Genomic DNA, 14,674 nt, shown 5'->3' on the forward strand with positions numbered 1-14,674 from the left:
GATCCTTTTTTGATAATTTGATCTATAACCGTTTTCGATATTGGCCTGGTCTGCCTAATGGCTGCTATACTATCTGTGACTTTAATTACTCCAAACTGGATAATCTCGTAAGAAGTGACACACGGTCCAGTTTTATCTTATTCCAGATCGGGCCCATTTTTGAATCGTGCTTTACCAACTTTACTACTTGCCGGGTTCACCCTCGATAAGGTCAAAATATTTGCTCAACAACACACTGAACTGATATAACGAATATAGGTAGCTTTAATACCATTGTCCCTATTTTCAATTCACTATAGCTTTCATGCATGCAAATGTTTCCTTCAAATGTTTACTTTTCCCAAAAAATAATATTGCACGGTAATACTTCGTTTTTCAAACTTTCAATGGATGTCCGTTTTTCATTATCAATCGCGCAAACGGGGAGAATGTAAGCACGGAGGAAGCCTAACTTGTTTTGGATGGTTATTTACCTACATCGAACCTAACAGCACAGGATGGATAGGGTTGATACGTTGCGAAGGAAATGGGAAAGACAGAAGGGAGGCCAGCATAATATCTATCATTATAAATAGCTAAGCGCTTAGTTAAACAAAACAGTATTCGGGTCTTCATTGTCCATCTGTTTCACATGCCTCAGGACATCTTTTTTGGTTATTACACCGAGTAGTCGCCTGTGTAGGATAACAATGGATCGTTATTAGATCGTTTAACATCCCCCCAAGTTTCGCAATCAACCTTCCCCCACTTACCCATTATGGGTGACCAATGTTTGCCTCAGGCCCAGCTTGCGGAACATATCGACTACCGTTTCCATTGGTGTCTGATCCGTGACGGTGATCGGGGCCATATCGAGAATTTTCTTCAACTTCAATGGCGACGGCCCGAGATTTTGGACCGGTTGGGCCGAGGTGAATATCACCAGCGATTGGCCAGTAATACCATCAATGATGCGTCGTGCATTGGCTGCAAGTAGATCAATGTTTGAAGTCAACTGTTAATAAATAATACTCGTCATGATGTGTCTTTGCTGTATTGCGTACCCAGTGCTAGATTAAGATCCCTTCGCAGCACGAAGCCAACCAAATATTGATTCTCCTTAGACACAACCACCGGATAGCCGTTGTGTTCAGTCTCTTTGAGTAAGGTCTCGATGTCGTCTACGGTCATCGAGTCCTGAGTGATCACCGCTAGAGTTTCATTGCGTCTAAAAATTGCGTGAACATAAATGTATGAAATTATCAAATTTCGCTTTTTAGAACAAATGAATGACAAGCATTAAGCTTACTTTGGCTGCATCACGTCCGCCGCTAGTGTTGTATGCTGGAATTCATCCTTGCTGTCCAAGAACGGATACCCATTAAGCGCTATATGTGCATCGTAGATGCCCTGTAGGAAGAGGATAAATGACAGCTTTTAATTGTTCCGGGCACACGTTACAGCAACATTTTTCATACCTGTCTGCCTAATGCATCACCAACCCACTTTGATGCCATGGCCGCCGCCATCAGCGGTACGATATATCGGACACCACCGGTGAGCTCGAACATAATAACCACAAGGGACACTGCAAGGTTAAACAAAGGAGGTGTTGCCAAATAGAACCATTTAAAATTTTCCGCAACAATCTTACCAGTCATCCTGGTGACCCCTCCGAGCACGGCAGCAGCACCGACCATCGCGTACAGCCCAGGCGTAATGCAATCGTCTCCAGTTGAGCACTCTCCAGAGAAGATCCATATTTTCGGATAATGGTACGCTAGCTGTTCCATTCCTGCAAAGGGAAAAGTTTTTTTTAATATATTTCTAATCGCTTACAATAAGGGGCTTTGATTTCTTACCAATTCCAACCACACGACCGGTGATCGCACCGAGCGCCAACGAAGGAATGAACAACCCGCACGGTACTTTCATGCCGAACGTGAAGATCGTCATGACTAACTTCATTGCCAGCGCCAGTATGAGCAGCCAGACGGCTTTGTGCACGCCTGGACCGGCAGCAGCTATTTCTATGGCCGAATTGACATCGGTAAAGTTGCGATTGTAGTCGCTGAAATTGCACGAACGAAAGCAATCAAAACCATTTTCCACTTCACGAAGAGGAGGCGGTACCACTTACCATAGTGGGTCCTGATTGGAGATACCGCACTGGCTGAAGAGGAGATAGATTAGCTCGCTCGTGTTCATTCGCGTGTATGGATTGGGATAAGCTATGACCGCCGTAATGAACGTTACGATCAACACCTCCGTAACGGGATACTGTCCAAGCTTGCTGTACTTGCGGAACCGACACCACCAAAGGTTCGCCTTGATGAAAAAGGTTGCAATGAAGCCCTGTGGACGATAGGTTAAGTAAGTGAAGAAACAGTTATTATCTATTTAGTCATTTCAGTCAATGTGGCGTGTTTCCACATACCCCAATAATACCCAATCCGATGAACGGTACAAGCTCGAAGAAAATCCATGGTTTGTTGTATTCCACGTAGAACAGTACCGAATGTTCGTTACCGAACGGATTAATCGATCGCAGAATAAACGCTGCGATCAACGCACAGAAGAACGATCGCCAAAGTGTCTTGAGCGGGAAGTAGTACGACACCTCCTCCAGGCTGAACAGTACACCGCCGATTGGGGCACCGAACGCTACCGATACGCCAGCGGCTGCTGCTGCCGATAGGATTTCCCTCTTTTTCGCTTCATTACGGCCATACTTCGGGAAGAGATACGACAGTATGTTGCCGATACAGCTTGCGATATGCACCATCGGGCCCTCCTTACCAAGGCTAAGGCCGGCTGACACCGACAGCATAATGCCGACCGATTTGATAATCAGCGTCCACTTGCCGAGATAGCTGCGGATAATGAACCCAGACAGAATCGTCTTGATCTCGGGAATACCGGACCCGCACGCATACGGTGCAAACATCCGTACGAGCGATGCGGCCAAAAGCGCAAACAGCATTGCCCACATGATGTAGAAGAAGTACGATATTACGTACGCACCGAACCCTTCCCGGGACGAGGTGAAGATCTCGGACCATGCGTACCACTGCGAACAGTTCCCACTGTCGAAGGAGGTTTCGTTCGATGACCAGCAGCACTGCTCCCGGTTTAACCAAAACGCTTGTGGACAGATACCGAACTTAAGGTCCGTCATCCAGCTCGCACCAATATCGATCACACCGGCGACGCACCCGGTAAACAGACCGACCAGCAGTACACACACCCATCCCGACCAGGCATCATGTGCACCCTAAAACGGAATAAAAAAGATAACAATTTTTAAATGTTTTCGTTCCGATAAAGTTAGCTCCCACCGTTGCCGTACCTTTAGAAGATCCCAGAAAGAGTCCTGGCGCTTTTTCACGATGTACCGATGGCGCATACGATCGCGCGCGATATCACGCTGCCAGTCAATTGTGTGGAAATCATCGTACTGCCCGATGCCGGGAATGTCATCGCTTGTGTCCGTCATGCCGGCAAATGAGATACCTTTTTGGTTGGAGAGAATAAAAACCGATCGGGATTAGCAAATGTTAACAGCAAAGCAAGTACATCATACTGGAACATAAGTACACACAATAACATAACACAAAAAAAAACATAATTACAAACAGTGGTCCAAAACTAGCAAAATACATTAACCGTCGTTTTTAATTATTTTCGATTGTTAGCGGTTCTGGAATTAATTGTTTAAACATGCTACAATTTAACGCAGATTATTTTTTAATGCTATATTTTATATATTATTAACACACCCAGTTACAAGGAAGTCGTTGTTGTGTTGTAGACCAAGCGCTTACACTAAGTAACCAAAAGATAATTAGCCAAAATTTTTAAAAAATGCCATCGAAGTCCATCGAAATACACGCACACAACATACATTAAATCATACAGTAATGGGCATCCGTAAGATACCACTAACAAAACAAAAAAAAAAAAACAACTGAAAAAAGTACTGTAAAGTTACCTTCAATTTTACCGGAAAACGAAACGGTTAATGTATCTGTGTGTGATCGACAAAACAAGCGAAGTTAATGAAGAATCTTGCTAGTAAACTTGCTTAGTATAACTTATTATGGTTAGTGATGAGAAACCTTCGTTACAAGACTACAAAGACAAAAAGGAAGGATGTTAAGAATGTATTTTAGGATAAGTAATTTAATGAGTTTGATCAGTTTAGGGATTTTTTTTTTGTATAGATTAATAATAATTTTCTTGATTAATATTAACTTTGCTTATGTGCTTTAATTAATATGGAACGAATTACTGAGAGTTTTCTCTCTACATCTTTAACAGCTGGAAAAGTTTGCACTCCTCAACCATCTGGATGTTCCAAATAGGTCATCAGAAAGAAAATTTATCCCCTAACCAATTGTGCGCGCACACACACGGGGGGACTTGGAGAAGACGGGGACACACAAAACAAGGACACACACAGCAACTGAAACCCACTATGAAGGGGGACGCAGGTTTTCATTACCTTCATGATCGGAGTGATGAAAATCGCGCCCGAATCGTGTATGGGTGGGCGATGATAGGCCACCACCGTCTCCACCATTACCGGCGGATGTGGCAGCGGCAGCAGCACCACCATGTCCGGCACCGCCGTTGTTGCCACTGCCACTTGGTGCACCGACACCATCCTGTCGGCTACCGTTCGCCGCGTATGAGTAAGGGTAGTTCGGATTGGTTAGGCCACCATTTCCGGGCGTTATGTCGATCATGCCGTCCTCGTCCGCCTCGTACACCGGCACACCCGGAGTCGTCAGCGAGGTGGTGATACGTTCCGATCCGGACGATGAGGAAGAACCTTTACCAGTCTGCACACGCACGGGTACACGGTTCGTTCGGCCAACGAGAAAGAGAGCACATAGACGGGAAATCAGTTTTTTTGTATGTAAATAATTTTGACAAATGTATTTTTTTTACTAGGCCGGAAACCGCAGTACAAGAGGAATGTGTTTAACTGAACCTTTTCCTTCTATTTCTTGATTGATGTTTTGCCTGATCTTTTAATAGGCAAATATTGGTGCTTAATTAGTTCTCACACGGATATGATACACAACATGATTGACACTGACATAAGGTGTGGATATAAAGAACGTCGGTAACCTTTACCACTTTGGACAGTCGGGAGTGGTACTTTCATAACGCAAACGTCCAGGCTACACTCTCTCAGCTGTTAGCCAAATTGACACTAACGAGTGACACATATTTTTGCCCCGTTTTAGCAAAACAGGATTGATGGGGCTAGAGCACAGAACGCACAAAAGGTAGCTTGCTACGATATACAAAACCTTTATGAGATGTATTGTTTTGTGGGTGTTGTTATGCGCCTCCCAACAGCCTTCTTTATATCTCATCAGTGACAGTATGTGACGTCAAACGTTGTCACGCCGTTACGAAGCGCAATACACGCATTGAGAACTACACTACACGCTCATCTGCGAACCATCCACACAAATCCACCCCAAAAATGAGTGATACTTCCGATGGGTTTCCACAGAACTCTTCAGAATATCCACTAACCTATCGATAAGGACAATTTGGTTGCTGATTAGCACTGTATTCCGGCCACTGCGCCTTGTTGGCGATCGAGGAAAGCTAATACTATAGAAATTACACCACACGCACACAGCACCCGATGCTGGTTTCTTTCGCGGACGGCGGCCACACAAAAATCAATCCCGAGCTGACGATTGCGCATGACCGTGGTTCACAATGATAGTGTGACTAGGAGCAAACTGAGAGAACAGCGGGCAAACACACACGACTTTGCCGCTTCTTCGAGAGATGAGAATTAGATCGCTAGCAAAAGTGGGTGGTTCGATGGGGGTGGGGGAAGCAATCGGAATGTGCGATAGGGTTGTGCGTGTGCGACAGAGATGGAGATGTGTTGTGTCACGAAGGAAAAAGCAGGATGCAGTCAAAACAGAGCATATCTCATCGGAAGCACATGTTTGTAGTGTATAAATTCTGTTGTTTTTTTCTGCTTCTTCTCGATAAGAACGGAGTAAGGTGGGAGTGTAAAACCAGCAGGCCCACAACAGAAAACCAAAGGATAGAACAGAGCGGAGTGGTAGGGAAAGAATTTTTTGTTTATACATAATGTAGCCGCGCACAGATGAGAAATTAGCAAGAAGTGCATTCGTTGCTGCATCTGATATGCATTCCCTTGATTCTTCAATGTACATACATCGGGTTTGTGCTGTTTTCACCCGAATTATAACGATGAACATATTAAGAGGTTATCTACTTTTTAATGATTAGTAACCCTTCTGATCTATGGCAATGTATGGGGTACTGGTTACACATTTTACTTGTTAACGACAGCCTGAAACGCAACGAAAGTATAAAAAAAATAAAATATTAAGCCAATATTCAGGATTGAAAAATTATTTATCTGACAAGCTAGAAATATGAACTCAGTTACCTAGTAGCTTCTACAATGCTGAGCAGCTATTTATCTACATTTTATGCACTTTATAATACCCCATTAAAACATCAACACCTGAAGTGAATCGTTTCCCAGCTACATTTTGCACGTTTAGCTGCTGTTCTTGTTAGTTTGGCGTGGGTTGTAAATTTGTACTTAAGCTACAGGCCAGCAATTTCACACCACTGCTACTGATAAAGCGAGTAACGGAGCAGTATCCACACGGTAAGTGCCTTCTCTATGATAAGCGGAACAATTGGTCTTGTTTTGTACGAAAGCCGTCAAGACTTGTCTTGCATTACTATCAACATCATCATCTCACGTACTGTACGATCTAGCAGGCATCTTTGCACGAGTAGTACAAATGGAATGCTTTGTATTCCAGGTAACAAATACATCCTAGCAGAGAGTTTTACCCTAAAAGGGAAACGAGAATAAACCCCGGCGGGGATATTTGTTTGCTCACGGATGCTTCTCACTTCGTAGCCTACGCTAATGATTGCAGCAAACATCATTCATTTCTCGTGCATGAAGTTATCATCCGAACAAACAGACGAAACCGCACCGCATTTCGGTGTGTGTGATCCGGGATCGTTCCCTTCATATAACGCGCGCCGGTACAGGCCTAGAAATAAAAAAAAAAAAACAGAATAGAAAATAACCTTACCTTGCTTGCAACTGACTGATAAGACGTGTGATCAGCACTGAGCGGATGATTCGTGGCTGCGGATGATATCGAAAGATTGCTGGTGCCCTTGAGGGGAAACTTTTCCATGCTGTGGTCCAGCAAAGCCGGTGTTGGCCGCTCTTGTTTGTGTGCGGTGTGGTCTGGTAGAATGGCCACACACCGCTTCCAAACGATGCTGCACTATAATAGCGGAATCCGCTGCCACGTCACAATGCTCCGTACACATACGACGATCACACGGACGGACAAAATAATGTCTGCGCACACTGATGGGCGTTCGCGCAAGCCCTTCGTAAAGATCGATCTTAAAGCTTGTGGAATTTGGTTCCTACACCGGAGGGTTTAGTACGATGCTCCTTATGAGTCACACACGAAAGATGATAAACGCTTTCAACCTGACGCTATTGTCGCGCAACGGGTGGGTTTCTTTTCGTTTATACCAAGAAACACTCGACGACAATCGTAAACATCGTAATTCAGCGATAACGCCCCTGACCGATATATTCTAGCCAAACAAAAGCACTGAGCCCAACAACTGTTATTGCTGTTGCTGTTGGAGCTCGCGGAACCAAAAAAGACACACAAAAAAAAACTTCCTACAACGCGATTCCAACTAGGTTAAACCATATGAGCCCGTGAAAAAAAACCTTTAAAAACTAATCACAAACGAAGGAAACGGAACAACCGTCCAGCCACATTTAATGCCGAGTCAATGGACACATTTCTCTGTCAATTGGTATTATATTCACGTTCGATCGAAGAGGGCCGTCGGTTTCGCGGTGGTGATGATGTTGCTGTGGTGCGCTTAGACTGATATCAATTTCGTTTCATTTTATTGCACTTTAACACACGAATCTGCGTTCGCTACCCGGGATCAGTCAGTGATGATAATGCGACCAAGCTGACGAGTGCATTCTGTTGCACCTGTAATTGATGCTGGACGCGAGAGGGGCGTAATGAACGATCGGATCGTAGTCAGAATTCCATCACACACTAGATGCAACTACAACGACGCAAGTGCTGTAGAGTGGTTGCGGTGCGTTCAGCAGGTGGTTTCTGCATCCCCCGCTTTTCGTTCACGCAATTACACAAGTTACAAGAGACACCCTCGATCGCGCAAAGGGATCCACTAATGCAACACACAAAAGCCCGTGCAAAATTTCCACGACGGAAGATTTTCTCCTTTGCTTTCGCGTTGATCGAAGTGATTCTGTGCAGAGGTGACGAAATTTAGAACCGTTTGACGTTTCTTACACTTGACAGTAGGGCACCATCCAGGGTCTTTGTTTACATTTTTAAACATGCTCAGGGTGCATCTGTTCTTTAGTGAAGCACTATTTTCTTACATTGGAAATGACGCTATACTAATTTGTTGCTCGGCTACAGTAGTAAATGGACTGAAAGGATAACTATGGTCGTTGGAGGTGCAACCGTTTCTAAATGCGTTAAATTTGAAGGTAAATAATTTTTGGGCTTCAACCTAAAACAAAAATATGAGGCAGTCGCCAACCCGACCAGCTAGCCGTTTCACTATTGAAACAAAAGAAATTTGCTTAAACTCCATCAGAAAACTCGAGAAATTTCTTCATTCGCTCGATTGCGTCAATTCCTATCCCAAAATTACATAATGACGAACGGGGTTTTTTCATTTCCGATCTATTTTAGTATTGTCTTCGCCGTTTCTTTGCCCAACTACCTAGCCCCCCGATGAACAGACCAGTCGAACGACCCCCTACTGGCTTATGGATCCTTTTTAACGGTCCTTACGCGAAACCGAAATTGGGTGAATTTATGGACCCATTCGGTACATCCCATCTGATGAACGGTTCCAATGTTCTGCCCATTTGACGATTGTGGCAGATAGCTATCTAACCTAGATAAACATATCCGATATGGTTAAAATTGTGGCATTGCCAGGTGTAAATCGGAGCATCCGCAAAAGGTACACGGAAACCAAATTTAATGTCCAACCGCTAGAGTATTTACCTTTTACCGCGTTTACCTTCAGGACGAAACGATGTGCCTGCAATTGACAACGCTAGATGAGCGCTGGGAAATTACCTACAGGCAAACACAATATCTTACGGCCCCGTAGCATGGCAATAAAATTTGCGCGCTCACAGCAGGATTTCTACGACTTGTTGACGAGTCGGTTTCAACTGGTATTCGCTGTATATTGGCTGTGTAGAATCTACACGGCACAGGACCTTAATGAAGGACAATGGGTGGTGGAAGAAATTAGATGCGTCGGGGGCAGATGTGCCAGATGCGTAGGATAACGCCAGATGCCAGTACGGTCCTATATAAACGAGGTATCTAGCGGATTGATACCATCAGTTCTTGCAGTACCAACGCAACAGACAAACCTGTTACCTTACTTACCTTACTTACCTTGAGCTTACCAATAGTGGATATCAAGCGGGATTAAGACAACGCAGAAAGGATACAAACGGTTTCAGTTATTTTCATTCAACTCGTTCAGTTAAGATGGCTAAAATCGGTGCAGCATGTGTTCTTCTGGTTTGTCTGTGGCTCAGGGCGAGCACTGCCCTGCCAGCGTTTGAAGATGACCGGGAATTGGATAAAGAAGTGAGTTTCGAAGGTTGAAAGTGCATCTGTTAGCTGAGATATGTGATTGAATACCTTGCCAATTCGTGTTCAATTCGTTTAGAAATCAAAAAGTCTTGTCAATGAGAATAGTCAAAAAGTGTGTTAACAGTTATTGGAATACTTCCCTTACCAAAAGTTATCCTAGTAATAGTACTTAACCTGAAATTTTGTGAACACTGACAAAGTTAAATATAAAAACGTATGCTTTTCCATCTTTCTCAGCTCTATATCCGCCAGCTTGCCGAATGGCTTGCTGATCAGTCGACAGATTTCTTAAACGATCTGACCAGCTTTCCACCATGTAGACCGTGTAGCTACGAACATCGACAACCAATAGCCGTTGTCCCGAGGGCACCGTACGCGAAACGTAACTCCGAGCTAATAAACTCGCTGCTAAGCCTTCCGAAAACGATGAATGATGCCGGCAAGTAAATGGGCCTCTAAAGCGCGAAAAACAGGCTTGTTGCCGGCCGGAAGCTATAGTTGATGGAGCAATGCAAATGATACGAACAGTACCACCATATCCTTCCTTTCTGGACATCGGTGCGCACGCGGGAGCGGGAACCATTTTTTCAAACCATTCCATGTCAAAGTGTTAAAAAGTTTTCTTCCCGAAAATGTTGTTCTGTTGCATCCTCCTCCTCCTCCTCCAATACATGCCGAGCTTATTACAGGAGTAATAGAAACAAAACGAAAAAAAATGAAAAAAATCCATATTGATGTTACCGGAGAACTGATGGTGAAATATAAGTGATTTGCTTCTATTACTGCTACTACTACTATTACCTAACCTATCACAATCATCACTACTATCTATAACATACTGATATCCGCAACACGCTAATCAAGAGTGACGCGTTCGTTTATCCTTTTGCGATTTCGCGTGGCGAGAGAGAACGTTGTTTGTAAAGATAATAAAAAAAGAACGATGGTTACAGTTGAATAGGTATGGAACACATTTAGTTGCGATGACCTGTTATAGGCATGCAGTTCAAATATAGATAGTAATAATGACGTATTCATCTTCCTGGATACTACATTGCGTAGGCTTAAATGGAACCGCAATCGGAATGCTAAATTTAACTTAAAATATTTAAAATTAGTCATCGGTACATTACATCGGTGCTTTCTTTCCTCAACAATACGTACCGGACACCTATTGAAATAAGTAAAATATTTTATTAATCCATTAGTGGATTCCATCGAACAACATTAACTTACATCTATTATGATCCAACACTGACTGGAATATACGAACTCTTCCACCAGTAAGTTTGCCCTTGAAAAGTTACAAATACTCCACACCTTGAGCACGTTCCCTAATTATTTGGATCCCTGACGCCATTCAAAAGGTGGGAAACAATGCTGACTTTGACTGCATCTCCAAGAGTGATCTCCAATCCGTGATTGAATAGGATGCTGCACGCAAACATTGGTGCGTACCGTACCAGGTCGCACAATGACTGATGGAGATGAACTTTGCCCAAAAGTAAATGAGCTGAAAAGTGCACCAACAATAACTCTTTTGCCACACTAACGAATGTGTATGTGAATTTTACGGGTGTGTATTGTTCCTAAAACGTGTACGTAAGATAGCTTCACCATTTCATAAGATCTCATCTTGCTGTTTAACACATTTTTAATTGATCCATGTGATCACCAAACCAAAAAAAAAACAAGGCTAAAGCTTATGTCGATCTCAAAACTACACCAATATCTCACAATATCGTCAAATTAAATTACTAATTTAACAAAATTATATTGTGAAAGCTTGAAGCTTGAAATGAAGCACAAACAAAATTTAAGCCAAACAATTGCACAGTAATGATGTTCCTACAGCTGCCTGTCACTTTTTTGGCAAGATATACAAATTAACTGGCCCGTATAACTTAGGCGAGAAAGTAGACTGTGGACCATGTTCTATCGGGGGCGCCTGCTTCGATGATTAGTGTTTTTTTAATTCTTTCGCTTTCTGCGCTCGTTGTTATCCTCTCGCTGGGCAAGAATGACCAGCAGACGGCGGAAAATGCTGATTACATCGTAGAACAGGTCCAGGGAATGGCCGATGAAGTCTTTGTTACCCATGCGATGCTTCTCCATGATCATATGTGTGTCGAACAGAACAAAGCCGGCCATCACGATCAGTCCGAGGTAGAGGGAAATCTAAAAGGACGGGAACATTAGCTATGTATACAAATGTATGGATTCTAGTTCTTGAAAAAAAAAATTAATATTTCATAAAAATTTTAATATCACTATTCGAATCCTATGATCAAACGAATTCCTTCGTGGCATAAAACAAACGACAAACGTGATGATACAAATAGCGGAAGCATTCGCAAAAGCGGTTGTTGACACAGCTCCTAGTAAGATCCAGAAATGAGATACATTGTTGCGTCAGCTGGTTTGTAAGCATGACGTGGTGCTTTCCAATTGCGGCGTCTTCGGCCACATACACATAACTTAGTTTTACGATTCTAAGCAAGAGGCTGAAGAAATCAATTGTCCGGATCGATGACGCATATGCTTTTGTTTAAGGTGCTTCAATTATTTACCATCGGGAACCAAACAGATGTGTCTACGAAAAGGGTGGTTGATGGGATGGGGTGTTAGGAGCGTTTACTTACGTCTTGCACGATGTACGAGCGGAAGAATAGGTTTCCAAGGTTGATGAGAGCCATCGTGCTCAGGGCGCTCATAAGAATGCCGCCGAGGTACAGGTATTTGCCGCGCTTAGCGAAGAACGCGGACGCTGTCAGGCAGGTAAAGATTGTCGTTGTACCGATAAGCGCCGTTACGACGATGGCCGGATTCATGTAAATAACCTGCTCGAGCAGCAATCCCAACGAATGTCCGGTGAAGAGTCCAATTCCCATCAGCATGCTAAAGCGCGTTACCAAATTTTTGCCATTGTCTGGTGTGAAAACCATCCCCAGGATGAGTCCGAGTGAGGCGATGGCGCTTAGCAAACCCGCCTCCCAAATACCCGACAGGTGGATCAACGACCCGACGGTGGCCATACTGCAAGTTGCAGCTAAACATCCGTACACCTTGGACAGATGTTGGCGCAGACTTGGATCCCTGTGAAAAGAAACGCAGAAATATACGACAACTCAGTGACATTGTTTATGTTCGCTACATTCTGCAAACATAGCTCCACCCTTGAGATCACAAGACCTTGACAAGGCTATCCCGACGGAGGGTCGAATTGATTAGGGCAGATGATCGAAACGGAATGAAACACGTAGCACCAACCTGTGCTCTCATTTCATTCCAGATCTTTCTCTCATTTACATTTTACACCTCACCATTGGTGAATAGCGTATGTGTACTTACAATTTTGCACCCATTTGTGTCGCTAGTCGATCGAACGAAAAGTTTGCAAATGACGTGGCCATTCTGGAATTAAATAGCACGAATCGACGATTGAATTACACTAAAATTTCAAAACCAATTCACTTTCCGATGCACTCTTGGATGACCAAACTTCGACAGTGACTATTTGCAGCTATCTTGTGTGTTTTGGCTTTTCGGGCAGAAATGTTTTCAACTCGAGAGCTTACGGACAATTACGTCTTTTCACTTCCTTGGATGGGCTGTTTTAATATACGTGAATGCCAGGCTGGACCATAACAACTCTCGGTTGTCAAGCAGCTTGTTGGCAGTTGTATGCAACACAAGGATTGAAGAGCTGCCAAACAAAAATTTGTACAGGCAGTCCCCGAGATACGCTATTACAGCGAACCACTATACCTCGGGAAAAATCCACATTTCTCGAATTTCTGCGTAAGTCGAATCCGGAAGTAAAATCGTTTAAACTTCAAAGTAACATAGTAGACTTCGTTGTTTGCACTTTATTTATCCAGGCAAACCACTTTTTGATAGAATCCATTACAATAAACTTAAAACAAATGTTACATATGATAAGGGAAGGTATTTCCGTTCTTTTTTTCACCTTTTTGCTTAGATTTGTGATATAAACTAGCTTTGCTGTATAATTTCCAAAAACCGTGTATCTTTTTCCGCATATAAAAGTAAAAGCGTATCTCGGGGCTGGCTGTACTGGACTGGAACTGGCTGTATTTTGTGATTACCATTTTTGGTTAATTTTATTAATTTTGTTGCTTGTCGGAAACTAAAAAAAATATCTGTTGTATCATTTAATCATTTAGCTTATCTTAATTTATTTTAAATCATTTAACCAACTTAAAGTCTCGATTTAATTAAATAATTTAAATTGTAATACAATATTTATGGAAATTCGTTAATCTTTAATGACATGGCTAATTTTTATTGTTTTCCTTGAAACTTTGTTAATTTTGTATTCACTTCGCGGTAAACGGTCAAATTGTTCGCGATCAGCTGTGGTGGATTTAACGAAAGCAACTGATCGATGGCTTAACGAAGCAAATTTCCTGCTTCGTCCGTCACCCTTCTCTGATTTTGAAACTCCACTTGTCAAACCATTTCCAGATGGCTCAGAAGAGCGAGAAGGCAAGAAAAGCAGTGGAGCGTACGACAGAGATGGGAATAAACTATCAGAGAGAACCGTTCAGTTTATCGGTGCTGCCGGTGTGAAACGTAGTGAAACTGGAAATTGTGGGGTAAAAGGCACAAAACCTCTGCTGAAAAACTATAGGTTTTGAAATGCAACCGTCTTGTTATCAATTTAACTCTTTCTCTGGTGCCACCAGCAAAAATAACAAACCAAAATCTCATCGATTAGAGGCATCGTGACGGGTTTCAAGGAAAAGGTGAACGTGATTCTGGTTGCAGTGTTTTTTAAGGTGAAAAGTGTTCTTTTTTATGAATCTTTGATGAAATGCAAGCGGTGAAGTGCGTGTTTAAGTGGAAATGTAGTGCGTTTTCTGCCGTATCTGAACGTGGAACAACAAAACTAGAAAGGTAAAACCTATCTGAACAGTGCAACATGCGGT

At 43.0% G+C, this 14,674-nt stretch overlaps 3 protein-coding genes across 4 annotated transcripts; 1 reads left to right on the forward strand and 2 right to left on the reverse strand.

Annotated features, from left to right (window-relative positions):
* Window positions 1-541: 541 nt before the first annotated feature.
* LOC128710875 (H(+)/Cl(-) exchange transporter 5) lies at window positions 542-7,214 on the reverse strand. Of its 2 annotated transcripts, XM_053805728.1 has the most exons (13): window positions 7,107-7,214; window positions 4,484-4,823; window positions 3,971-4,006; window positions 3,329-3,492; window positions 2,417-3,253; window positions 2,120-2,334; window positions 1,842-2,050; window positions 1,634-1,774; window positions 1,458-1,567; window positions 1,289-1,389; window positions 1,044-1,207; window positions 753-966; window positions 542-674 (listed from the first exon to the last, which is right to left on the reverse strand). In XM_053805728.1, the coding sequence occupies exons 1-13, from the start codon at window positions 7,212-7,214 to the stop codon at window positions 584-586; spliced, it is 2,730 nt and encodes a 909-aa protein (XP_053661703.1). In that variant the 3' UTR covers window positions 542-583. The 2 variants fall into 2 exon arrangements, with proteins under 2 accessions (XP_053661703.1, XP_053661704.1); XM_053805729.1 differs by lacking the exon at window positions 3,971-4,006.
* Window positions 7,215-9,614: 2,400 nt separating this feature from the next.
* LOC128713406 (protein PDF) lies at window positions 9,615-10,169 on the forward strand. Its single transcript, XM_053808264.1, has 2 exons — window positions 9,615-9,716; window positions 9,960-10,169. The coding sequence occupies exons 1-2, from the start codon at window positions 9,615-9,617 to the stop codon at window positions 10,167-10,169; spliced, it is 312 nt and encodes a 103-aa protein (XP_053664239.1).
* A 1,524-nt stretch (window positions 10,170-11,693) lies between these two features.
* LOC128711300 (bax inhibitor 1) lies at window positions 11,694-13,135 on the reverse strand. Its single transcript, XM_053806167.1, has 3 exons — window positions 13,074-13,135; window positions 12,365-12,818; window positions 11,694-11,900 (listed from the first exon to the last, which is right to left on the reverse strand). The coding sequence occupies exons 1-3, from the start codon at window positions 13,133-13,135 to the stop codon at window positions 11,694-11,696; spliced, it is 723 nt and encodes a 240-aa protein (XP_053662142.1).
* Between the last annotated feature and the right edge of the window lie 1,539 nt (window positions 13,136-14,674).

This window comes from Anopheles marshallii, chromosome 3, assembly GCF_943734725.1.
Source record: "Anopheles marshallii chromosome 3, idAnoMarsDA_429_01, whole genome shotgun sequence".
Classification (NCBI taxonomy): domain Eukaryota; kingdom Metazoa; phylum Arthropoda; class Insecta; order Diptera; family Culicidae; genus Anopheles; species Anopheles marshallii.